We start from the raw sequence: 27,968 nt of genomic DNA, 5'->3' as shown, positions 1-27,968 counted from the left end.
AAAATCAAATCTGCTAAATTTTGATAACTCTCGTTAAATTCGACCGATTTTAAGTCCATTTCAGCATTATTCTTCTATTTTTATTGTAAAAGTAACTGTTCTCATTTTTAGTGTTTTAAAATGTTTGTTATCTAGGGAAAATATGATTTTATGGTCAATTATCTTAGATAATCTAGAAGGTACAAGAGAAGTATTTTAATTATTTAAATATAATAAACAATAAATAAATAATTGATTTGACTTGAGACAGTCAACTCAGTCTCATGACTGCCGTTATTCAAATTGACGGTTGGTTCCACAGCTTTCTCGTTTGTTCTCTGAAGATGACGTGGACGCGGGAAAAGCACGATGACGTCCGTTAGAACGCTCCTTATCCTTCATAAAATTACACAACTGCCACTGCAACTAAACAAAGAACCAGCTTTGCTCCATTAGCTTTCTCAGTCTCAGTCATGTCTGCTGTGAGAAATCAGCCAAACCTTCTTCGTCCCCTTCTATGTTTCTGTTCTTCTTCCCCTAAACATCTAAACCTTCGAAACCCTAATTTCTTCACTCCGCACACAAAGGTGGTGTTCTCTGCAGAAGATTCTCAGAAACTAACGATTTTAAAGTCGAGAAACATCGGCAAAGATGGAAATTTCACTTTCTGTTGCTCCTGCAAACAGAATTCTGAAATCGAACAAGTATCTATTGAGGAGGAGGAGGAGATCGAACGGCCTCCTTTTGATATTAATCTTGCTGTTGTACTCGCTGGATTCGCATTCGAAGCTTATTCAAGTCCCCCTGTAAGCTTTTACTCCACAGAATTACTTCATTTTTTTTGTCGAGATTTGATTTCTTCTTTATGTTTTTGTATTTTTTGAATTTCGCTGAATTTTCTGTTGCAGGATAAGATAGGAAAGCGAGAAGTCGATGCAGCAAAATGCCAAACTGTGTTTCTCTCTGAGTGAGCAATTAAATGATTGAATTATTTTTTTTTTTGAAATTATTAAGAAAATTCCCTTAATTGCATATTTTAATGTATCAAATGATTTATAATGGAATAGAGAATTTTCAATTTATAATCGCCAAAATTTGCAGTTTTTCAGGGTTTCTTGATTTGTCATTTTTAATGAATTTTAAGTTTGGAACTTTATATTTATAGGCCATTTCTGCGTGAGGTGTATGATGGGCAATTGTTTATAAAGTTGAAAAAAGGAGTTGATTTTCCTGCCATGGACCCGTGGGTATGGTATCTTGCTAAACCTATTTTGTTATTGAGAGTTGCTCTTATGTGTTCACTCTCTTACCATCCCTTTTATTCAGTTGTGTTTGTCTTCTTCTATTTATTTTTTATATTTAACTGAATTTTATTGCCCACTCTTGTCACTTAGTCGGTTTGTGTTGCTAAGAGTATGGAAAGATTATTCCTTTGAAGAGACAACGAAGATTGAGTTCAAACATCCCTTGGTTGTGTATTAGAAGCTATGTTGGTGGGCTAGGGATGAGATAGTATAGAACTTATTATGTCCAAAAGCAAGAGCAGGATTCTGGAGTGGGAGTGGCATGATAATAGAAGATTCCTTCTACTAGATTTTAGATAATTGAATGAAGCTCACCTTGGAAAGTGGCTGTGCAGGTTTGGAGAGAGAGGTGAGGCCTTCCATTTTTGTTCTCTCGAAGGCTAAAGGTGTATGGGTGAAGAATTGCTGGCCAACTGATGATGGACAATCTTCATGAGATTTTCTCTTTTATGGGAACTTCAATGATTGAGAATTAGAAGACTTTGGGGTAGTCTTTGATGAGGAAAATAGAATTGTGAAGGTGGAACCATTATGTGGCACTTTATAGTTAAATCTTTCCGCCACTCAATTTGTAGGAAAAGATTAATCCAACTTTTTAATTCATAGGGAAAGTTATGATTACATCTAATGTTTACTTCTTTTGTGGACAACAGTTTCGCTAGAGTTATTTGGATGACACCTTGTTATCTTTGGGTGTTTCTTGATTATGTCATAGTTTCTTGGAGGTGGTCATTGGATGAGGTCTGATTCTTCTCAATGAAAAGAGAGATCCTTTTTGGAGTTGTATCCCTTTCGTTGTTTGTTGGGGAGTTTCAAAAGAGAGGAATAACTTACTTTTTAAAGACAAACTTGAGGATGCTGGTGACATGCTTCTTATTTCTAAAGCCTTGATTTTCTATTGGTCTTCTCTCACTTTGAAGTGCAGATGGTTGAGATTCAAGTATCTTGATTTTTGATGTTGGGACATTGTATTTTTTCTGGCTTGCCCACTTTCTAGTAAGTTCACTTATAAAAGAAAATTTTGTTTGTCACTATAAAAATGTGTAAAATAACAAATAAATCCAGTGTAAATATGTAATCGATTCTTAGCTTCTTCTTCTTCTTCTTTAAATCAGGAGTGTTTGATCTTGATTTTAACTATAATAAGTCTTCTTATTCTTCTGCAAATCAAGGAGTGTTTGATCTTGATCTTAACTATAACAAGCTGTTTTAACCAAGGTTTCAAATCTCGTCTTGAGGCCTTGTCTTGGTCAAAAAGAAAATCGAGATCATCCTACTCAAGATGACTTGAGACATTTTGAGATAATACCAAGACCTCAAACTTTTGAGGATCCATATCTCATTCTAATCTGGCTGAAACTGATACGTCTTGACCATGGCATTACTGGACAATACAAATATACAATGGTTTTATTTGGAAACCTAAATGTAGTGGTCGATCTTCACCTATGGCCTCTCATAATAAGTAGATTTGGAAAAATGGGGATGGAAGTGTTTTAAAGACCATCTTTTAAGTTTGAACTTGAACAATGCAATTTGTTGAAGTATTATATGTAAACTTCATTTCACTAGGTAATAAATCAACAAGGTTTATTGAGAATTCAGCTAATATGTAATAATATGATAGCTTTGATGTCATATTTTGTTAAATAAGATAATACAAAAGTTATCTCAAGCTTTCTACCTCCATCTTTCCCTGCATCACATTTTCATGATTTTTTGCATGCTTTTGTAACTTAAAGAACCAGCATTTCACGTGCAAGTGAACATCTATTTTCATAAACTCAGATGTTCTCTAATGATTCGACTTCTAAAATAAAAAATGTGCTTTTCAGGGAACAAGTGACCCATATGTGGTAATGCAATTGGATGGTCAGGTTGTCAAGAGCACGGTTAAGTGGGCGTAAGTTAGTACCTTTCCTATTGTAATTTTGACATGAGATGTTACTTATCAAGTCTTGTTATTTCTATTGGATTAAGTTTTCTCAATATGCTAAATTAAACCAATTATTTATTGTACTTAGTATCTTGCCAAATAGTATATGGTCGATATTGATTTAAAAGTCTTAATAAGATCTACAAGATGTAGGAGCATTTTGAAATAAATGTTTACATCTCATGTACATCTTGTGGTTACATTATGCTAAATGAAAAAAATATCATAAAACCACAAAGACTTGGTTAATTATGCTTAGCTTCAGTTGTATAAAATAAGGTATATTGAAATAATTGTGATGCCCCATGAATGCAACTGATAGTACGAGCTAGATGAGGTCACTGTAGGTTGAAGGGGTTCCTAAATGGTATGGGGAGGCCAAAGATGACATGGATTGTAGAAGACATTTTGATTATTATTATTTTTTTGAAGGACAACTCTAGATGAAACTGGCAAATAAGATTGTTGAGCTTGAATAGTTGGAAAAGGTATTGTTGGTCATGATAATCATTTTTATAGAAGGAAGAAAATGTTGGAGTTCTAGCTTCAAAAGGCATCTTACAATTTACAATCTTAAGTATTTATGGCCTTTGGTATCGTCTCCAAATATTAGGTTTTGAAATCAGTTTTGTACTTGTATAAAAGAAGTGAGAAAGTCCATTATTCATTTTGAAGAGGCAAGAAGTGCATGATTTATTCATTTTGATTTTCTTCGCAAATTTTGGCATAAAATATTGCTATGATGGCGCTTATCATCAAACTAAAACGGCAGTTTAGATTGAGGTGTGTGTGGTACATAATTGACATATGGAAGAAATTTGCTGACCCAAAATTTTGGGTTAAGGCTTTGATGATGATGATGTATGATGTTGTGGAAAAATTAGTGGTGCATGATTTGGTACAATTTGACTGTTACTTGACATTCTTATATACGTCATATCATTATGTAAGTAGATTGGTTTTTCGTCTTTTGTGTAAATATTTACATAGCTCTCAATGTTACCTATTGCAAGGGGTATCTAGTGTCTTTGCTTAACGGTGTTATGGAATAAAGAAAGGGTTAAGGCTCTTTCCAACCCCAATTGAGATTTACCATTGCTTTAATTTTGTATCTTCTTTCTTCTTCTTCCTTCTATATTTTTCCCTAATCACAGACCTCAACTTGGTATCAGAGGACCTAAAAGCATTGGTTGTGGAATCTCTTGCCAAAACTGGTATAATTTATAAATCGAAATGCTGTGTATGTTGGAAACTCTCTAACCTACTTACCCTATTATCATCATCATCATCATCGCCTTTCACCAAATACACGGGGTTTGTAAATTATGTTTCATAGTGGATGCAATTCTTCTTGTTAGTTATCGATGACAATAAAAGAATGAAAAGCTAGGATGGGTTTAGGCTGGCTTATGTTAGAAGATGGGCTTTGATGGGGTGGTTCTTGATAGCTCGATCCCAGGTTGGCACTTTTGTCACTTGTGCAAAGGTTAGTCTGGCTTGACTTTGACTGGAGTTCGGCCTAGTTTCACCCGAGATTGAATTTGTAGTGTAAAACGCCAACTAATTGTAGGGTCTCAATCTCAATATAATAGTTTGTATATATGATCGATTGGTAGCATGGCTGATTTCCGTTCTTAAATTTAAAATAATGGTGAAACTAATTAATCACATTGCATTTCTTAAGAATCATCTTATCTTTATCTCATGATCCTTGACAGCTCAACCATTTATTGTTTGAATGAATATAGAACAAAGGAGCCAACGTGGAACGAGGACCTCACTTTAAACATCAAGATACCTCCGACCAAAATTCTCCAGGTCTCTATCTACCTTTTTTTTTTAAAACTTAAGGTTATCTGAATATATATTTTGTGAATCTTGTTAATATCTTCTTTATTTCTCCTTGCATTGACATGTTCTTTTATTTATATTGATTTTATGAGTTAAAGTAGTGAAAAGATGTGAACCATATTATGGTTGGTGTGAGTCTGTGAAGCCAATTGTAGGGCTTCATGATTCTTTTTTTTTTTTGATATGTAGTCTTTCAAACTTCAGGTTGCAGCTTGGGATGCAAACCTTGTGACTCCACATAAGCGCATGGGTAATGCAGGAATCAGTTTGGAATCATTATGCGATGGTGAGAATGCTACTGACACCTTTTTATAGTCCCCATCATCCAAAAAAGGGGGGTCAACTTACTGACACCTTTTTATCAGAAATAAATTGTGATAGGGAGGAATTTTACTCACATATTACTTTGATTGGCATCTCTATATTTGTTTCAAGGGGCATGGATGCATATATTTTGTTGTTTGGTCCTCTTTGGAGGTTTCTTTTTCTACTTGCATGACCAATTGTAATTTGCAGAAACAAAATTTGTGATTTACAACATGGATTAGTACTATCCCCAATTGCTCACATTAACTTTACTAGTTAACTAAGAACCTTACCAAATTGCTTACTTGGAAAGGAGTACTTGTGCAGAAATGAACTAAACTATTGAAGACTGGTGTAAATGATATATTACATTGGAAGGAATCGGTTGGGGATATGAAAGCTGTTAACTATTTATCTTAGAATGATAAAAGTAGCACATGTGTTTTGTTAGGAACCTTGCATGAGGTGCTGGTGGAATTGGAGGGCTTGGGAGGTGGTGGAAGGATACATCTAGAGGTAAATATTCTACCCTTGGTGACCATTAAAGGCAGAATAAGCTTGGACTATAAACTATAAAGAGCATCATACCATTTTGCCGATAGAATCCACCTTGTCCAAATAGATGCCCTACACATTTATTTCGAACACTGGGTTTTAAACTACTTTACCACCAAGCATCTAAGTATTACATTTCCACGACGTGTCTAATTGAAGTGTACGAAAAATTTACAAATTCAAAGCATTCAAGAAAGACAAACTAAAGAACATGAGAGGGTTAGAAAGGAGGTTGAGTTTTATGTGATAGATGGCTGCAGATCAAGTGGTTACAAGGCTTCTATACTTTGCCTCTGTACTGAAAACTTAAAATATAATGAGTATAATCATTTTATGTATTTCTATAGATCTATATTTTGCCTTTATGTACTGAAAATTAAAATAAAATGTTTATAATCATTTTTATGTGTGTGTATGTATATATTGTTTTTCAGGCCCTTAGAAACTAAGCTGCACCACATGTAAGAAAACACCATGAATATTCATTTCATCTCTCTATGGTTGATTGTTGTAGTTTGATGGCTTAAGAGAGTTTTTTTTATGCTTGTTTTTATTGTTTCCTAAAGTTTCAATGAAACATTTGCACAATATTCCATCGTTTCCCTGCATTATTTTCACACTGTGTTGAAAATTTCCTTTTCCCAATAGGTCAAAATATACCTCAACTTCAAAATTTAATTAAATCTTTTACGGAAGACCAATCTATATTAATTATGGAAATAACCATATAGCTGCCAACCCTAAACTATTCATCTACCTGAATCTTGCTAATACTATATCTCCTCTGCCCCACTTTCTATCTCTTCCTTAAATGGAAATCCTTTCCCAGATATCCGTCCCTTCTTGTTTTGGGTCTGAATTGGGATTCATGACTGGCAAGTTGGGCTCTAGTTAACTCATTTCGATTCAAGTTGGGCTTTGCTTGAGATAAAAAAGTATGGTGTAACCGGACCTGTCTTGACCAAGAGCTGAACTACCAATGGAACTTTCAATTTTTTTTTTCCTGGTTAGGATTTGTAATTCCCAAGATTTGCCAGATTTGACAGATTTGCCCATGTGGGGGCAACTAAGAGTAGAAAAAAAATTGTGGGGGCAACTTAGAATGAAAAAAATATTTTGTGGGGGCAGCTAAGAGATTTTTTTTTGTGGGGGCTGTAATGAATCCACCTCTAATATCTGCCACAATAGCCCATTAATCTATAGACTTTGAAAATTCTTGTGGGGGCAAGTGTCCCCACTGTAAATCCGCCCCTGCTTGACAGACACATATTTACCCTATTTTCAAACTTGACTTCTGTTGTAATTCATTTCTAGTCCTCCACTTGTTATGTACCTGTTTCTACTCTACCACCCCACTGAGACTACTTTATGAATACTCTCTCTGTCTTTTGATGACAAAGGCATTTCTGATGCAATCACCCTTTTGACATTTGGTTTGAAGTTTTGCAGTCCTGGATGCTTATTATATCAATAAATTTCTCTGGCCTAGCCTATTATCTGTATTCTCCGAACAGTGTCTGTGTTTATTATGTAATTTCTAGAGTAAGTTCTTGAGTTTCCTTGTTTTCTTTCTTTCTTTTCCTCTTCCTTTTTTTTTTCGCATTGCTTTAATCATTATATTAAGTTTTTTCTGATAAAGTTACCATGTGTCTTCATCCAGGACATTATCAACAATATTGCTCTGTTGTAGTAATATCTCAAATCGTTTTATTTTCATGCATTTGAGGGGTTTTTTTTTTCTTCCTTTGGGTCCTTACTGTACCAGATCTAGTTTTATTAATTGTAGAACCATCCATAGTTAATAATCCTAAAGACGTTCATATTTTAATCTTAGTGATTTGGAATCATTCTCACTGTTTCTGGTAGGATTGTTCAGGTTAGATACAGAAGCTTTGATGAAGTTGATGAAGAGAAAAAGTGGTGGAAAATACCTTACATTTCAGATCTTCTTGGAAAAAATAGTTTTGAGTCAGCTTTAAAAACTGTTCTTGGCTCTGACACAATAAAAGCACAACAGTTTGCACAATATGCACTTGGACAATTAAGATCATTTGATCGTGCATACCTGAAGGATAAATTTTCAAAGGGTGATAGTTCTGACACAGGAGGCTCTGGGAAATCCATAAATGTAATTGGTGCTTCAGATATGCCCTTAAAACAGGAGAGTAATACAGAAGGATCTTCAGATGACTCAAAGTGCGAACAAGACAGCAGTTTCCAGGAATATCATACTGAGAACGATTTCGGAGGTGATACAAATAGCTCTTTACCCGAGACACAAGTCGATGAATCTATGGAATCTGCCAACTTTCTTTGGAAGAGCTTTACTGATGTTCTCAATCAAAGTGTTGTACAGAAGCTTGGTTTTCCTATTCCGGAAAAAATAAAGTGGGATGGGTTTGATATGTTGAACAAAATTGGCTTACAGTCGAAGAAGATTGCAGAAGCGAGGTATGTTGAGTCTGGGCTTGCTTCTCCAGAAAGGCAAGGTGTTGATGATGGAGATCAAACATCAACCACCAAATCACTTCGGTCTTCTCTTCCAGATATTAAGAAGTTGTCAGAGGATGTATTAAGGCAAACAGATTCAATTTTAGGAGCATGGATGTTGGTGACCACAACATTTTCTCAACAAAACAATGAAGCACGTTCAGTGGTAGATAGCGAGACTCAGAAAGATGCTTCCACTGCAGTAGTGAATGGTGTTTCGGTACATTCCACGAGCGTGGATGGATCATCATTTGATCAAAGAAAAGCAGAGGAGATGAAGGCACTATTCTCAACTGCAGAAAGTGCCATGGAGGCTTGGGCTATGCTTGCTACATCATTGGGCCAACCAAGTTTCATCAAATCTGAATTTGAGAAGATATGTTTTCTTGATAATCCATCAACTGATACTCAAGTATGTTTTTATCTCCTAATAGTGCGTGATCATGATTATTTAGAAAGGAGTCTACTTTGCCTCTCGTAATTCATTTGACTTGAGAAGGGAAATAAATTATTTTGAATTATTTATTTAACAAAGTATTGTCTTCTATTTTTCACCTTTGCAATGTATCTTATGGTAATTTCTAAATTCAAATAATTGCAGGTAGCAATTTGGCGTGACTCTCCACGGAAAAGATTAGTAGTTGCTTTCAGGGGAACTGAACAAGTGTGTTAGTTTTTTTTTATATGCATCTGTGTGGAGTCTCTTGATTAGGCTAGCATTTAAATATCCTTGTTATTGATTTTTTCCAGACAAGATGGAAGGATTTGCGAACTGATTTGATGCTAGTTCCTGCTGGGTAAGTGGTTTGATTAGCTTGTTGGTTTTTTTCTTTTTATCTATGAGATACTTTTCCACCTTAACCCCCACTAAATTCTCTTTTAAAGAAATCCATAGATTGATGTCTAAATTTACGAGAAACTTTTCCATCTTAACCCCCCTAAATTCTCTTTTAAAGAAATCCATAGATTGATGTCTAAATTTACGAGAAACTTTTCCATCTTAACCCCCCTAAATTCTCTTTTAGGTTTTAACCGGTCAAAGATAACAACTGATGACTAGTCCACCAAAAGGCACCCAATAGTGTTTACAAAGAACTAGTATTTTGCGTACTCTATCGTTGAAAATTATGCTTTTTATTGCTTTCACATTCCCCCACAAATTGAGAAAGTATTTTCCACAAGATCCTTGCCCCTATTCCTTAATATATAGGGTCAGATTCCGTGGACAAACGTCTAGACAAAGTGTTTTGTCTCATATGGGCTAAAAGTTTCGGAATGGCCTGATTTTTTGTGAGGATGATCTCTATGGTGAGGAAACCATCCTCACAAAAAATCAGCCCATTCTGAAATTTCTAACCCTAATTTATTAGTTGAAGAATCGTGGACCGTCACCGTTAGTTTGTAACCACTTTCGTGGGGTTAGAAGTTTCAGAATGGACTGATTTTTTGTGAGGATGATCTCCTTAGCATAGAGATCATCCTCACAAAAAATTAGCATCAGCCCATTCTGAAACGTTTTAGCCATATAAGACAAAAATTTGTCTACCGAACGCTGTTCATATATATATTGAAACTTAAATATCACATTGCCAAGAGCCTGAAAAATTCACCGTATCCTTAGGAACAGTGAAACTGTTTGATTGCACATGTGACTGCTAATAATCAAACGAAAACCTCCAATAGAAGTGGACAATGTTGTTCCTGTTCAGTATTTCTATTGATTGGAGAGTAAATTTTGATATTGCACAATACTAAATGAAAACCAGTGAAGAAAAATAAACATCATGAAGGGAATGGGGGTTACTTTTGTATAGAGAAATAGAAAATTAAATTTGAAACACACTCAAATGATAAATTCAAAATTCAAAATTGAAATGGAATTTTGTCCAATGAGATGTTGTCTGAAACTAACTTGGTAAAGCTTTCCTGGCCGGTTAAGTAACTTTTGGTTATATTGGATGTTATTCTTAATAGAGTAGTACATGAGAAACTAATGAAAGTATGCACCTTTTGTACATAAGCCAAGGAAGAAGAGTGCACTAGATCAATTCTAGACTAGCTCAACTATACAAGAGATAAATTTCTTTATGGGAAAATGGATTGTGATGGGAGTCAGATAAGCGTTTGGTCTGCTGGGATGATTTTTTTTTTTTTTTGAAATAGCAGACGGACTTTATAAGAGTTTTTTTTAATATGATGAAAAATGTAAAAACATATTAAAAATGATGTGTAGAAGACATATTGCCCTCTTAAGGGAAGTCTGGCCATTTTTCCCATATAACTCTCAAGAAATAAGTAAATGCAAGGAGAAAGATTTGTATACCATTTGAGGTTTGCTGGGGTATTTGGAAGGAGTGGAATGGACGAGTTTTTTTTTTGGAAAGGATCTCCTGCTTCACGAGGCCATGATCAACATTTTTCTCTGTTTTTTTTTTTATAAAGAATTTTGGAATTTCTTTTTTGAGGTTCTTTTATTTAGGCGGGAGCTTGTTTGTTTTTCGGGATGAGTTGTGGACTTGCACTAGGTTATCACTGTTGTCTTGTGTTTGTTTTTTGGTTGTGATTTGGGGTTGGCTAGGTAGATCTCATCTACCTCCTATTTGTATTTTTCTTCCTGGGTTTTATGAATTATTACACTTCTTAAAAGAAAAATTAATATATGACTTGTTTTGTGCTTTTTGCTTGCTAATAAAATATTTTGCAACTGTGGTGTGACATTTTGGATTGTATTGGTTACCAGTTCTGTGGATACCCTTTTTTCACCTTCTAAATTTAAGCTCAGTCTTTTGCGTATATATATATATTTCCTTTTTTAATATTTCCCCTGCATCCCACATAATGTATCCATTTTCCATCTTAAATGATTTGATTGCCAGTCCCATCTAAGCAATGAAGAAAAGAAACATGTCAATGTGTCAGCAACAAAATATCCATCATTTTGCAACTTCTGATGTTGTGCCTTAATATTGTATCTAGAGCAAGATTTTCCATTAGATCGATAAGTGCAGCTTAGCTGATTATCATTTTCCCAAGTGATTCATTTATATTATACTCATCCATTTGGAAGAGTTACACTCATTATATCATGTTCATTAGCTGTTAACTAATTGACTTTTACAGGTTAAACCCTGAGAGGGTAGGTGGTGATTTCAAGCAAGAAGTTCAAGTAAGTAACACACCATGTTGATTAAAGCTTATATCTAAATGTACTTGACAGATATGGGGGATGATTAACAACTAATATTTCCCATTAAAAAATGATGAACAACTAATTTCGTCTGTTTCATTCATGATTTAGTGAACGGTGCTGCTTTTGCCAGGTTCACAGTGGTTTCTTAAGCGCATATGATTCAGTCAGGACTAGGCTCATCTCTCTCATTAAACTGTCGATTGGTTTTGTGTAAGTCATGTTTCCAGAGGAATTTGTTTTGAATTCCATCCAGGGCATAAAGTTTCACATGTTATCATGTATATAATGTTTCAAAAATATGGCTGCGTTCAAACATTCTTCAAAAAGTTTTAACTTCACCATTACCTGACCTTGTTTTTTGTGATTTTTCACTTAAATGCCACATAACTTTCTAGCTTTGGAAGCCTTTTAATTTATTTCGATGCAAAATTAGCATTAAAGATCAATGCTAGTATTCTGTTTTATTTGTTTTGGTCTGATGAAACAAACTATGTTTTTCATTGCAGAGATGATGATTCTGAAGCCATGCCCAACTGGCTCATTTATGTGACTGGTCATAGTTTAGGGGGTGCTTTAGCCACTCTTCTTGCTCTTGAACTTTCATCCAGTCAAATGGCAAAGTTAGTTCTGTTCATTTTAACCCGTATGTCTATTCTTTTTTTCACACATTACATAGTCTGAAAATCTGTTCTCATTTAGCTACAAATTTGGCTAATATTAGATAAGATGTGCATACTAATCAAATTTCTTTTGTTATAGACATTCCTGGAAATCAATTTGGTACCTAATCAATTTGAACAATTGCAGTGATGGGATTCATAGACTACTTTAAAAATCTGGCTACATGTTGGCTTGCTTTCTTGCAGTCAATTTATGAATGTGTTTTCCTCATCGATTTATCTTTATATTAAGTGTTTTTTCTTTCTTCTACATTGTTATCATGCAGACATGTATAAAGAAATTGTCTCATTTTAAAATTTGAAAAAAACACATGCAGTGGAATTCATTTAACTTCCATTCGTAAAAAATTACAGGCAAGGTGATTAACATATTTCTGAGTTTGGAGATATTGATCAGAAATTATAGTAAAAATATCATGGGACATGTCCTTTGAATTAGCTCTATTCTATGTCCATGATATCGAAATGTTTGATGATTTTGAAGTTTGATCTTTAATCACCATGACATTATCAGTTTCTTGGAAACATGAGAACTGATCTTCAAACCCTGATAGAACCATTATTTGGGAACATCAGTGATGAATCCTAATCTGAATATTCAACCTTCTTTTGTTCCCTTTCTTAATAGTTTAGACTTCCTAGAGTGGGGAGGTTCTAGCTTGACTTGCTATTTAGAAAATCTATCCGAGAATGGAATGCATGTAAGGTGGTGCAATGGGAGAAAATTTATTTGTGAGGTATAGTCAATTTATAGCCACAATCATTTTACATACTATTCCATGATTTCTCGATGTAAAAAACTCCAGTTGGAGAGCTTCTGACTCGACTTGCAATTTATGAAAAATTCAGTAAAGATGTCTACAAATGAGGCCTATCAAACTATTCCATCACCCTCAAATCTCTATGCAATTCAAAATGCAGCCCTTGCAATTCACTACTGTATGATCCACTACTATAGTTTTCTTTTATTAATAATATTCATCTGCCGCCAAGTGGCTACTTCATGCACATGAAATACCCGAAATCCATCAGTGACTTCCAGTTACATGAAGATCATATTTCTATTTGATGGAATAAAATGTCTAATCAGAAGATCCGTAGTTATTGCAAAAATTATATAATTACTAAAATAATCAACGTAATGTTGATCTTTATAAATGATAATTTTTTGTGAAACTAAGAACATTATTATAAATTACTTGTAGAAAGGACTTGTAAAATATACACAATATTCTTTCATTTGTAGAAATGAAATATCCTTGATTTGGTATCACCATGTCGTCTAAGCATGTTAGCATGTATACATAAGCATGCACATGCCCTGGCAATATAAATATCATGTTTCAACTTATTTATTTAAAGCATAAGTACAAGTTTTAACAATTTACTAGTGCAAGATTCAATGAAATTTTTAATATTTGCAAATATCTTTCTTTTAGTCTGGTTCCTTAACGCACACTTGCATCAAAGAGTTGGATAAGCATTGATGATTGTGAGGATCATATGCATCAAAAATCTGTACAGTATGTATCAAATAAACATTAGGCAATCCAATAGAAGCCAAGGATCAACATTTACTAATATCAACTAAAGGGAACCATGACGATGTTTTAGTATCTTACTTGGATTAGAATACCTGAAACTTTCAATGATAGAAAACCTAGCCTGTAATAGGGGGTAGGTCCATTGGTCTCAATTATTTTCTCTCTATTAAGTGTATCACTTCAATTGTGTTTGTTTTTTACATGTAATAACAAACATGATCAGTTTGAATGTTTTATAAATGTAAGTCACCCTTTTTCTACACCTTAGATTGATCTTCTCTATCTAGACTTGATGATAATTTTTAGTTTTAAGGATTCACCAGTGCAAAAGAACTACACAGTAATGAACTACATTTGTAAGCAAGGTCTGGTGTAATTAAAGAGAAGTAGATTGGCTTATATGGTTCATATGGACTACTATAGTAATTGTTTTCAGTTCTCGCTTGTGCAAATAAAATTGGAATCTCTTGAAATGTGGATTTAATTTTTTATTTCATTGATTATTTATAGGCGTGGTGCAATTTCTGTGACAATGTATAACTTTGGCTCTCCCAGAGTTGGGAACAGAAGATTTGTTGAAGTCTATAATGAGGTAATAAATAGATGAAGTCAATACTTTTCAATTTGTATCCCTAAATAGATGTATGTTGCATGGATTGTTTTTATTTCCTTTTTTGGTGGGTTTGATTGAAGCTATTAGAACAATTTCCTGACTTGCAATCCTTGTTGGCTGCTAAGCTCACATTGACACTTTGATAACCTTCTTTGTGGTTTACCATGAATATGCCTGACAATGCCATGCACATGATCATTGTTGCTTTATTTATTATATTTTTTTTTATATAAGTGGTATACCTGTTTTAAAGATCAACAATAACTCAAAGGAAGGAGAGGTTTGAACAGTGGTATCACTAACTGTTACAACTTAGGCATACAATCATGCTTTCCTTTCTTGACAGAAAACTCGAGCTTTAAGTTCTCCAAGCTGAATTTGAATATGAAGTACCTAATGCATAGTTGTAGCATAATAAATTCAGTCAGTCTTGTCCTATCTGTTCAATGTGGTAGTATTTATGTTGGAAAATTTTATATGTATAAGAAGTTCATGTTCCCATTTAAGTAATTCACAGGAAGCAATGTTTGGCAACTGCCAACCTCTTGACCACTTCTTTGTGCCCACTATTTTGAAAGGCATTTGAGGCTTACTCCTTGGGTGAGGCTTCCACAACATGGCTTAAGATTTACAAGAGAAAATGCTCTGATCGCTTATACCTAAGTGATGTGGCTCATGTGGTGGTGTCATTTTGAATGGTCTTACCTTTCTTTTTCTATGTTTTTCCTTGTTCGGGTTTGATTGGCTCTAACCATTGTAAAGATGATGTAAACTACTCTAGGTTAAAATAATAACATCTCTTTCCTCCTATATGAAATATTTTCCAGGTTGTTATAGTTTTCTTGAAATTATCCTATTATATTTATTTAATCTTTGATGTTTGGTATACATTTAAAAAGGTTTTTCCTTGCTGCTTCACTCATAAACATTGATGCCCACATATGATTTAAATATGTTGTTTTGATTTATTCTATGTAGTTTTCTAATGCATAACTCCACATCACCTTGCAATTGCATTTTTTTCTTTCCATTTGCAGAAAGTTATAGATAGTTGGAGAGTTGTGAACCACAGAGATATTATCCCAACAGTCCCTCGGCTGATGGGCTATTGCCATGTGGCTCAACCTGTTTATCTTGCAGCTGGAGATCTAAATGAGGTTTTGGTGAGTATTGCTAGCTCCATATACCATTTTCCAACGAACATAAAAGGAAATATAAGCTTAATATCACTTGTCTTCTACATATGTTGGTCTTTATTTCCTGGTGTTACCTTGTTTGTATTGTGTTTTATCTTGGATGACCAAAATAATAATAGTCCATTATAACAGAGAAAGGGTTTCACTATAGTAGTCAATCTTCCAACTCTTCTTCTTAAACTAGTTGTGTTTGCTTATATATTTATTGATGAGCATAGGAAATTTAGTACAGATAAAATACAAGTACAAGCAGCTAAAGGAGCTCGAGATGACCTGGCTGAAAGGATAGGGAAAAGAAAAGACCACAAAGCAGATCAGGGAGAAGAAAACAACACACAACAACTGTATGCTATGAGTCATCACGAGGCAGAGCTCCCATCTAAAAACCAAATCCTCGGTAAATACCACTTTGAACTCTCCCTACATGGAGAGGCACATTGGAACATCCAACTTCTTCCTCTTTCGCTTCCACCCTTTTGAAACTCCGTCATTCCTTTCTTTCCAAATAAAAAAAATTAGATGTGTTTAGTAAAAGGTAAGAGTATGATTATTCTTATTTCATCCCCTTCATCAGAAGAATCATTCAGAATTTACTAACAAAGATGATTACTACAGGTTAGAAAAGATAATTTTCAATATGCAAGGAATTTCTATACACTCCATTGAATATTGTAAATTATACTAATCCAACCTCTCATATGATCAAAAGATTTTATCAACTCATGGATTTGGTCTTCTTTTGTGCTTCTCCTAGTAATTTTTTTTTTCTTTACCTCATGTTGAAAGACCCTATATTGAACTCCAAAGCCATGCAATCTTTTTGAGATTGTTAAGCAAACAGACATTCTGAATGAAAAGTCCTACTATGATCATCCCTTTTGAGCTTCAACATTAATTAACGAAGTTTATTGCACCTTAATAAAATTTTATTAGACCTTATTGAATATAATTAGAGATTTATAGAATGATTTCATTATCCTTATTTATACATTATAAACATGTTCATAGCACCACTTGAAGATAATCATCATTGAGCTTTACCAAATATTGGGGTTCTCAACACAAACCCTCTTGCTCCATTGAACTTTACCTTGATCCATATCTTCACGCAAGGTATGAGTCTTTGTATTCTTTTTCTACTAGCTCCATCTAGATCATCTTTGGTCTCTTGTAGAGCCTTAAATTTCTACCAAAGCATTCCTCACTTATATTATTGCTAGTCTCAATTGACTTTGGTAGGGGCTAACCTAAATGGAGATAAAATGAAGCAAAGTTGGTTGAGTTGGTTTGGCTGGCATGAACAACAAAGATCATTGACAGAAACACTTCAGTGCAAGTTAAAGGCTCTAAAATGCCATTAGGAGGTCGAAAATGAGGTGGATTGTGGGTAGTGATAAAAGACATGATGTCACATGCCTTGACAAAAGATACAGTTAATTGTACATAAAGTTGAATGGAGACAAAGGATTCATGTTACCCACCCCTATATTATATTTTCCCCCCGTCCACAATGCTTTCAGGACTAGCATTGATCCATGAACCCTTTCACTCTTGGACAACTATGGTACCTGCAGCACATAATTTTTTACACCTTGTCTATACTTCTAAATACCTTGGAAAGGATGTGGATTGAGGTAGTAAGGACAGATGTAAGCACACACCTTTGACAGGTGATATAGTCAGACATAGTATTGAATGGCAGAAGAGATTTGTTTCGCGTACCCGAAGCAGTTGGAATAAGGCATTGTTAATGAATAATGATGTCTACACAAAACTAAGTTTAAGTACCAATCACCCCGTATGTTTTCCACACTATGATAATATTTACGAAAAGAAAAGGAAAATTGTTAAAATGAGATTTTCTGTTACTTATACTCTCTACGATAGAACTTGACGATAGAACTTGATATAGCATGTTACATAAAGAATTTCAACTGCAATGAACTGTGTATTGCATTCTCATATAAACAGCAGGCTGTTTCAAGTTAGAACTTGTGATCTCAGGTAAATATGGAGCTTTTAGAAGATGGATACCAAGGAGACGTGATTGGGGAGTACACACCAGATGTTCTAGTCAGCGAATTTGTAAGTTTGTATGATTTTTATGTAAATGTTTCTTGCTTTAGGATTTTATTCTTTCTACAGGTTCAATAGCTAACTGACCTATTGGCAAGAAAAGGTCTGTCGTGCCTCTGTAGATTCCAGGAGTCTGTATGAAAAATGAAAACAAATAGGTGTATCTGGAAAAGATCTTATATGCAATTAAAGTTGCAATGCAAATCAATTCCTAATAGATGAGTAATTTTCAATAGAGAAATGTGTCCCGATAACATCATGTGCATAAGGAAATTGCTGGATTCATATTCATCGTAACCCACTGTTTTTGGTTTGAATCTTTCCACCCTTATGGGTGAGGGGGAGTGTTGAGTGTATATTTTCCTCCACTCTCGGGTGAGTCATACCCTAGTTAAGCCCCATGACCCTCTTATATTCATAATTCTCCCCTTCTCCAACAAAACGGTCTTTTGGAGTAGTTGGTTGGTTAACATGTAGAAACTTGAATTTTATTGAGATTCTTGGCTGAATATTACAAAAGCCCCAATAGGGTATTTATAGACATTACATCAACCAAGATATATGAAAACTATCTAATATAAATATTCTAGAATATCCTAATTGATATATTCTAAATATTAATATATATTCTAGAATATCCTCCATCACAACCTTCCATTTGTGATGAGATACACTAACAATGATACAGTGTATCTCATGCATCTTATTCTCTAACAGTCTTCAACACTTCATACCAGTGTCGGATGGACATGTCTGTCTTGGTTGCATAACCTACGAATAAGGGGAAAAAGAAAGGTGAATCATTATAATTTCTGACCCTGGATCATTATCATACACAGATGAAAGGTGAAAAGGAACTAATTGAAAGGATATTGCTGACCGAGATCAATCTTTTCCGTTCAATAAGAGATGGGAGTGCTCTTATGCAGCATATGGAGGACTTCTATTACATCACACTGCTAGAGGTATGTTCTTTTGCTATTTTCCTAGTCCTTCCTCTGAATCATTTTACTTTATAAATAACTTTTTTGGACTTCTATTACATCACATTGTGATTGTGTGTTGAGGCTTCTGGTGATTGCAAAATATGAACTAGAGAAATGTTATTTTAAGTACAGTTCTGAAAGAACAGCGGACCATCCTTCTTGAGTTTTTGTGTGTTAAATCCATTCCCACATTAACTCCAGGACCTATTTGAGTAGTAGTTGTGCATAGATACTTGATTATTGAATTTTTGAATAATTCAGATCTGTTGGTTGACCTTTAAGCCCTTTTTGTAATAATTGCTCCTTTAGAACTCCAAAAGCGTTTCTCATCTGAGTAGAAAGCCAAAGCCAAGATGATCTTGGGAGAAAAAGAATGCGGTCATTAAAATTTTTGAATATCTATTGGCACTTAGACACCAATTTTATTTCGTTGTTTGGTGTCATAAAAAGAAGTTAGGTGCCGTAATACAAGTTTTCTAATTTTATTACAATATAACTCCACAAAAATGAAGGAGTGACTCCAATAGGCAAAAAACTAAGAGAGTCAACTGAGATGAGTTTGACATATCTAACTGAGGCTGATTACGGCACCAGTTAGAAGAAATATTCAAGTTGAAGGTCTTAAAGGAGGGAGAGAAACACACAAAAAAGAACGTGATGGAGAGAATGAAAACAAATATGAACTTACTTTCAATAACAAAAGACTTGGATCTGGAAAAATTAGAATGAATGAACAATATTAGTTTAACAGACTCCAAATCTTTGGTATAAGGCTTTGCTATTGCTTTGTTGGCCCTTAACTAATTGACTTCTGAAATTCTTGCCTTCTATAGAATGTCAGGTCAAATTACCAAACTGTTGGTATCTCGAACTCCAATGAAGAAGATAGTGTATCAATAAGCTGAGATGACCAAATGATCTTCACCATCAGTGGTTGGGCATCCCACATCAGTTTGCACCATGTTTACAGGTATGATAATCAGCAAATAATCTTCTACATCTCTTGAGGCAATGTGCTTACATTTACTTTAATTATTACGATCTCCGTTCGTTTGGGCTTAACTGTAATATTATAAACATCAATTATACTTAAACCCAAACATAGTACAATTCTTATATGAAATCATCAATTATACTATAAAAAAATTATATCGTTTTTCCGACTCAACGAATGAGTGTCTGCATCATTCTGGTGACCCAGTAATAGTTCTACAGTACACTCTTTTGTGCCCATTAATCTTACAGACGAAGCTTGGTATTATCATTTAGAAGTTATGTTTTAGAAAATAGGATAATCGGGGCTGGTATGTCAAAACTGTACCTGCCCCGAATCAGTTTTTTGTTATTTTTAAAACTGAAACCGTTTAAGGTAGTAAAAATCCGACCCCATGGGGTGGGTCACGGCGGGGCAAAATTGGCATCCCAAAATAGGAGGGGTAGTTCTGCAATTTTAGTAGATAAATGGCTCTGAAGAATCCAGTACATTTACAAATCAATTAAGAAATCTTAAAAGGCTCAGCTCCTGACTCCTCCTATACTAAATGCGTTTAATACAAAGTGCTTCCCATTTACCTTTATTTCCCAGCTTTTGACTTGGGCCAAACTTATTAATTATTTGCTTTGGTACCCACAAAAACAAAGCCAATTTAAACAGTATTTTAATTGTAATTCTGTACCCCACTCCCCAAGATTTCACGCAAAGCCACTTGAGATCGTCTAGTGTGGGATTCTTCTTTTAATTATTAGTAATTATTTAAGCGATTCTATGTTGAGATTGAGATCTTAATAAAAAATAAATTATTATTTTATAATTAAAAGTAAGAGTGGACATAATTCCTTAGCAGGAGTAACATAATAGAAGATTCTTACAGTTGGGGTTTATCTTTCTAGTCTGTTCCATTTCTGACTTCCAACTCATGGCTGAGATGTGGATTGACTCCAAATTTTAATTTAATATGATTTCAAGATGAACACCGATTTGTTTTTGGACCTATGGCTCATTTCGTTGACATTTTAAAAATCAGAGATTATTTTAATTACAATTATCAAAATTGTGATTTTGTTTTTGTTTTTTTTTTAAAAAAAAAAACCCGTAGATACTCTGCATATTGCAGGTTGTGAGCCATGTTGTAAAACTCTTTGACCTGGCTTGGATATTTGTAAGTCAGACAACTTGATGGCTCATAAGTTGACTGGGCCAAGTTAAATAAATTGAGTGTTATATTTGCTGAATATTCTAAAATAGCATGGTATTCTCAAACCATATGAATATTATAAAAGTTTTGTTTATAAATAAAGATAAGTCTTAGACATTAAGCATATACCAACTATGTGATGCATCACTTACCTTGTTTCCGATCAAACTCGATTAGTCTCTAAGTTGACTTGATAATTCCTTTTTACTAAGTATTGATAATGAACCACCTAGAAATCTCACCAAGTCGAGTTAGATTCAACTTGTTTTGAGTGACTCAGCTGAGTATTAAAACCATTTTATCAACCATAATAATAATATTGGAGATGATGTAAGCTCACAAAACACCTTAAAATAACTCCTTTATAGTCATTTTGTTTAAGTAAGGAAAAGAAAAAAAGAACAATGTCGGTTTAAATACTAAATATTACAAAAACAATTAACTTTGTGTGAAAGATAAGATAGATATTTATAGGACGAAAAAAAAAATAATTAATTGGGTTAAAGATTATATAGTTGCTTACATCATTGGCACTGAGGATTGTTCCCAGGCCCACCGTAGTAGAAATGTGTGCCCCACTCCTTACTATATGAACTCTTGATGTTGTAACAGTTGGTGTTCTCGGCAAGGATAGAAATGTCCTGGGCTGAGCTGAGGCTGTTGTCGGCATCTACAATCTCGAGATTCCGAAAATAGCTGGACCGACCAAAACCATCTTCAGCGAAATGGCCCGAACCCATTTGGGTGGATGTGTGCTCACCGTTGGACCGCGAATTGACCACTTCACCACCCCACTCGACCATAGTTGCATGGTCCACTAAGTGTGTGAACAGCTCGGATGGCCAGTATCCTATTAGGGTATTGTCGCCGAACCCCATCCACCAATTCCCTATCTTGGGATCCTGAAACATTCAACTCAATTCTATGTTGGAAGTCGAACATCCTCAAAAATTAGAAATTAAACTATTTTATAATTGAAAATGAGAGTAGGCTAATAACTGCAGTCCAATTAGTCTGTTGGGTGGATATGGGAGGATTATTCAATAATCAAAGCCTTAATAGACATTTAATTAATGCCACTTTTTATGAAAATACAAATAAGATAATTTAAAAATAAAATACATTTACATATTATGATTTTCAGAAAATAAAATACAAATATTTTTAATATTCTTCAATAAAGGGTAAATGGGTCCAACTAATTTGACAAATTGTTGGTTCAACCAGTTGGGTTCTTAAAATGTTGTATTTCTTTGATCAAGTACTTATGATTGTATTGATTTAACTAACCTTCCAAATGAGAATAGTAATGTCGAATTGACTGCCCAAGAACGATGAGACTGGAGATATAGCTGCGCCAATTGCAATCCTGTTGTTGGTTTGTATAAACCCTGAACAAAGAAGGTTGTAGCACCCAGTCGCTTGATACGCATCACTCTGTAAAATTACAAAGAGTTAATCACTCTAATTAGTATTACAACAATTAAACATACATTGTTGTTGAGTGTGTATGGGTTCAGGAAATTCCAAGTGTGTTTGAATTTACCATTTTTTTTAAACAAGATAGCTAAGTCTAATTATTTCTACCGAATTTCTTATTTGCGTCACTTATTATGTTTGTTAAATGTTTTTTCTCTATTCCATTCTGTCAAGAATTAAATCTTCTATTATTGAAAGTGAGTTCATATCTACTTTCATGTCTTCATCAATACTTTTCTTTTAGAATCTTCTACTTAAATATATCTACTTATTAAGATTGTAATCGATCATCATTAAATATTTCTAAATTATTTCTTCTAAGTTTCCCTTAGTTTACTTCATTTTCACTTTTTTAAAATACAATTTTCTATTTTTTATTTCTTCTAGTCTTTCCACTCATTTATATAAGCATCATCTCTGTTGAGCAAAACTTCAAGGGTATTTTAGTCATTATCCATCTTTTATAATGATTTTGACAATTGGGAAGCTAAAACCCAATCCATTTATTGTCCCAATTGTAAAGCGGACAGTGTTGACCTAGACCCAAAACCCACCCAATTAACAACTGACCTGTAAATCCGGCCCATGTCACGTGGACTCATCAATCTAAGACTAATAAATGTGGGCCCAGTGGGCTAAAGATCGTCCAGATCGGACAGTTTACTGTTTCATCAAAACTAGAAACTTTGGTGCATTAAAATGGAGTCGGTGGTGACAGTTGGGAAAAACAATCTAGTACATCATATAGTTAAGGCTATCCATCATATCATGACACGTGGTAGACATGCAAGTAAATTCGATTTCACCAATCTTCCAATGGTTCAAATCTAACGATCGCAATGATTTTAACCTTGCGTGTAACTTGGGAAGAACAACAACTGATGCATTTGATCATCCCGTCGTACACCAATGTGAAACGAGATGTTTTTGGAACTCAATGAGTTGACTCGGTACTTAATCTAAATATTGAACTAATATATCGAGTCAAATCAGAAATCAATCAGAGTGAACTCGGAAACTCATCAAGTGATATTAGAAACCATGGTTTTGAAATTTGGTTTTTCAACTAGACACCCGAGTTATCTCAATCGAGACGTAAGTTTTTGCCCGAATCTTTTAACTAAAAGGGAAGAAGAAGAAGAAATAATGGGTCAATGATGTCTCGTTTACAAACGATATTGAGATGATTTTTGAAATCATGTTAGAAACTTGTAGTCAATTTCTGAAAGCAGAAAATAAACTCATTTAGAGCAACTCCAATTGTGATCTTGAAAGTTAGATGTCAAAATGTGTCACATAAACACCTTTTAACACATACAAACAAACAAAATTTGATTAACAAATTCAACCCCTCTAATGTGCACATTAGAATATTTTTAAAATCTTAAATTGAATATTTATAATTTTAAGAGTCGTTTTGGGTGACACAAAGGGAGACACAAGGGTGACAAAAATGCGTGGTGTCATGCGTGGAGGGTATTTCTCAAAGCTATTGACACATGGCAATTCCAAAAAAACATAACTGACTCATCGAGTCAAATGGAGAATGCACCGAGCTGCATTAAACCGACTTTCATAACTATAGCACAATGTGAAAAAAGCCCAAATTTGACGGTCTTGGGCTGTCAAATTTCATAAAATTCGATGGAACAAGAGGTTAAATTGGTGTCGAATTTTTCATTGTCAAATTTTTTTTTTCGACGGGTTGAAACTGTCAAATTAATGAAGGATGAGAGAAATTCGACAGTTCTAAATCATCAAATCTGGGAACATCAAGAATTTCGACGGTCCTAGACCGTCAAAATTCAGTTTCTAAAATTCGTGGGCCTTAATCCGTCAAATTTTTATGTCGAATTTTCCAGTTTTCATGTAGTGTAGGTCGGATGCATGTGAAACCTGACAAGTTAGATGTAACAGTCCTGTCACTGACAGGTCAAATGTGACAACCCCAAACCTAACAGATCGGTTGAATCTTCTCCTCCCCTGACAGGTTAGGTGTAGTAACTCCTGCAGTTGACAGATCAGGAAGTAGGCACAACTACTCTGACATAAATCATTACAAGGATCTTGGGAAATCCACAAGTGAGGGACTCTATAAATACTACCATAAGGCAATTCACATTGAAGGTTATAAAAAATCTTCCCTAAGAACACTCTATTAGTTCAACATTAAATTCTAACTTAATCGTCAGAATGATCTTGTTGCAAGTCATCTTGTTGCAAGTCATCTGCTGAACTGGGAGTCTTCAAGGAGGATCTCAAGGTAAAGCGAAAAATTGCATCTACATCGTGCACATTACCATGGATGCTTTTTCGAGAGATACAAGTAAAAAGCATTTACGGTTATGTGCGCGCGCCTACATCATTTGTCACCTTTGTGTCTTTGTTTGTATCATTCCAGCATTTTCCAAATTTTAAACATAACCATTGAATTGAGAATTGATGAGTTTAACACAATGACATGGCTAGCAATTGTATTTAACGTCTGACAAGTTTAAAGTGCACCTTAACTAATCCATTAGAGCAGTTAAAGCTATTTTTAAGATCTTAAATAATTTAGTTGAATTTAACTTGGCCGAGTTGAATCGTGAATCATCGAGGTGGCTCAGTTGATAAATAAATCAACTATTTTCGAGTACGTTTTATATCTTCAGGTCAAATTTCACTAATACCCCGGAACTAAGTCTCTTTTTTGATCTTTAAAGTGCTCCCAGAATATAAAAAATAGACCTGAAGAAATCACTAAATTTATCAAATAAAAAATAAAAAATTGAAACTAAAGGAAGAGATCTGACCGTCCAATAAGTGAATAATCTTGGCCTGCTGTCCCCGTAGAGCTCCGGACTGACCTGACTAGAAGAATCTCAGCTTCAAAAAATATTCTTAAAATTATATATTTAATTATTTTTCTTAATTTCCATGTATATTTTTTTATTAAATTTCAAACTTTGGATATTGTGTGACACGGAGTACAAGATAAAAGAAGTACCTGCCAACCAGCTTCTATGCTGTTGAGATCCGAGTCGAAGGATCCCGATAAAACCCAAATCTGAGAGAGACTAAACTCATTCACTACTTCTATTGATGGGTCCCACACGTTTATCGTAGCCCTTGCTCCATACAATTCTTGAGATGTTCCCGTGTATGCGATTGCATGCTATTAACGTACATCAGGACAAAAAAAAGAGCAATCAAATAAATTTTGGCCGCTTGATGTGAAATTTTTTATGCAAAAGAGTAACCAATCTGCATGATTCTGTTAATCTTAACCGTTGAATTATTATTACAATCTTCCAAATTGTTGGTGGAGATTGGTGATTTAATGGGCCTGGTGTACTGTCTACCACATTCTTTTTAAAAAAATAAAATACCTGAGAAGGCTCTAAAAATGATGAAAATAACATAGAAAGTGATGCCTAAAGAGAGAGGAAGTTTAAGGTTTGGGTTTTTTCTAATTTTTCTTAGCTGAGAAAGAAAAGAAAGTGATGGGGAAATTGGACTTATGTTTGCTAAAATCAATGTTTAGGATATGACATACTTTATGAGACATTATAATCTCATCTTGCCATCAAAACTTTTTAATTTGGGCCCAAGCTTAGTAGGGTCACAGAGAATATTTTTAGAGAAAATTTACTTTCATGAAAATATGATCTTGAGAAATGGATTTCCGCGTAAAATGTTTGTATGTTTGATTGCACCAAAGCAAATGCCAATATGAAATATGATTTTTATTTTTCTTGGCCAGGGCAATTGAGAGAGTATACATAAGTATTCTTTGCCCTGACAATAACATCACTTCCAGGACGGACGGCCGAAGGATATTTTCCAATTAATATCAAAAATCCATTTTTCTCAAGAAAATCATATATATTCTCATGAGAATGTGCAATCTTATGCCTACCTGTCAATTGTATATTTCTAGAAAGATCATTTTCCTATTATTTTTCTTATAAACATGAATATTATAAATAAATCCTAATAGAAATAAACTCTATCTCTAATAAATCTAATCATAATCTTACATAAACTCTATAAAAACATGATTTGTTATAAGATTTTAAAATACTTCTTATAAGAATACTTCAAATCTAATACTCTAACATAGATCTTATTGTATATTTTTTGGATTTAGGAATTTTCTTTTCTTTTACTCAAATCTCATGCAGAGGAACCCACATTAACCACTAAAAAAGTTTCAACTATTAAAACAAAAGGGAACAAAAATGAAGATGAATACATGCAAAGATAGATGGTGGTTATATATATATATACCTCATGACCATTGCCACTGACCACATCAGGTGCATCAACATTTATATGAGGAAACATCCTTCGTTGTTTCTTCCCAAAGTGATACAAAGATTTGGCTCTTAAAACATCATTTACTGAACTTCTCCTAATGGGAACTGTTCCCTTTGGACACCCATCCTCATGCCTTTGATGCCATAGTTGCCATGCACTACTCCCATTAATCTTATTATTTCTCATCTCTTCTTGATCTCTTCTTACTCTTAATCTTGGTCTTTCTGATGGTACCCTCTATAATACACAAACACATATAATTAATCAGAGAGAGGCACCCATTATCAAAACATTTGGAGAGAGAGACCCCTTATCAACATATTTGCAAAGAAAGAGAGCTAATATCAAAGGTATTTGATATACTCATAATCAAAATATTTTCAGACAGAGATAGAGAGGGAGAAAACCCATTATCACAAAATTTGCAAACAAACCCACTATCAAATATAAATATTTTTAGAGAGAGAGAGAGACTTATTTTCCTTTTTTTGCTTTTTGTACCTGGATCTTGTGATTCTTTAAAAGGGGATGATCAAAAGCTGGTTGTCTGCGTCTATGAACACAATCAATTAAATCTCCATCTGGGCTCTACATACAACACAAATGAAAAAAAAAAAAATCAATCAAAAACATCAAAACAACAGATACCCATTTGAACAAAAACAAGATCAAAGATCATCAAACTGTCCTAATATTGTTACCTGAATCGTCTTCACTCCTCCCTTATTAATCTTATCCAAGTGCCTTTGTATCCTTCCAAGTCTCAAGCTTCCTACTCGCTTATAACTATTGGTGTAATTCAAACCAAACACAAAGGTAGATCTCTCCAAGAAAACAATGACAACCATGAAGAAGACAAGAAGAAGATTTGATTCTCTATTTCTTCTCCTTAAGGTCTCCATATCATTCAGTGCCATAGAAGAAAACTGAGAAGCCTACAACACCATTACTAGTAATACTTAACAAATCAGAACTCTCTTAATCATATATATCTCTCTCACCCAACAGTCCGAACACCAACAACAACAGTCGTAAGAAATTAAGAAAACGACATGTAATAAGGGTTTGCTTTGCTTTGCTAGGTTTGGCTGGTGAGGTGTTATAAGTCGTCTCTTTTATTGCTGAGAGAAGGGCAATAGTGGGTGTAGGTTAAATTTTAACCTGGGCCACACTCCTCCACTCATCGATCGTCATCATTACCATTTGTATTTGCACCAGCAGATTAGAACAGTGGCTTCAAAGCATTATAAAAACTTGACCTACCCATCTCCACACACCCTTTATTA

At 34.3% G+C, this 27,968-nt stretch overlaps 2 protein-coding genes across 8 annotated transcripts; one reads left to right on the top strand and one right to left on the bottom strand.

The window, feature by feature from the left end:
* The first annotated feature begins 343 nt into the window (after positions 1-343).
* Positions 344-21,649, top strand: LOC147403311 (putative triglyceride lipase). Of its 7 annotated transcripts, XR_015177468.1 has the most exons (19): positions 352-785; positions 888-946; positions 1,145-1,226; positions 3,119-3,186; positions 4,968-5,037; positions 5,275-5,356; positions 5,828-5,892; positions 7,808-8,833; positions 9,023-9,085; positions 9,172-9,218; positions 11,542-11,587; positions 11,742-11,821; positions 12,118-12,231; positions 14,346-14,427; positions 15,486-15,611; positions 17,649-17,729; positions 18,560-18,685; positions 19,540-19,676; positions 21,514-21,649. XR_015177468.1 is itself a non-coding variant. In XM_086438837.1 (18 exons), the coding sequence occupies exons 1-18, from the start codon at positions 453-455 to the stop codon at positions 19,609-19,611; spliced, it is 2,622 nt and encodes an 873-aa protein (XP_086294963.1). In that variant the 5' UTR covers positions 353-452; the 3' UTR covers positions 19,612-19,874. The 7 variants fall into 7 exon arrangements, 4 of the variants coding, with proteins under 4 accessions (XP_086294963.1, XP_086294966.1, XP_086294964.1 ...); XM_086438837.1 differs by lacking the exon at positions 21,514-21,649 and having other exon boundaries at positions 353-785; positions 19,540-19,874; XR_015177469.1 differs by lacking the exons at positions 18,560-18,685; positions 19,540-19,676; positions 21,514-21,649 and adding an exon at positions 15,877-16,041 and having other exon boundaries at positions 345-785.
* LOC147403310 (carboxyl-terminal peptidase (DUF239)) lies at positions 20,764-27,858 on the bottom strand. The gene is made up of 7 exons (XM_086438843.1): positions 27,384-27,858; positions 27,184-27,270; positions 26,653-26,919; positions 25,370-25,537; positions 25,176-25,229; positions 22,192-22,338; positions 20,764-21,803 (listed from the first exon to the last, which is right to left on the bottom strand). Exons 1-7 carry the CDS (start codon positions 27,597-27,599, stop codon positions 21,426-21,428), a joined length of 1,317 nt encoding a protein of 438 aa, XP_086294969.1. The 5' UTR covers positions 27,600-27,858; the 3' UTR covers positions 20,764-21,425.
* Positions 27,859-27,968: the final 110 nt, after the last annotated feature.

This window comes from Akebia trifoliata, chromosome 4, assembly GCF_017979445.1.
Source record: "Akebia trifoliata isolate Shusen 1 chromosome 4, ASM1797944v1, whole genome shotgun sequence".
NCBI lineage: Eukaryota > Viridiplantae > Streptophyta > Magnoliopsida > Ranunculales > Lardizabalaceae > Akebia > Akebia trifoliata.
The sequence above is the reverse complement of the archived record's forward strand: the minus strand, read 5'-3'. Positions and strand labels throughout refer to the sequence as shown.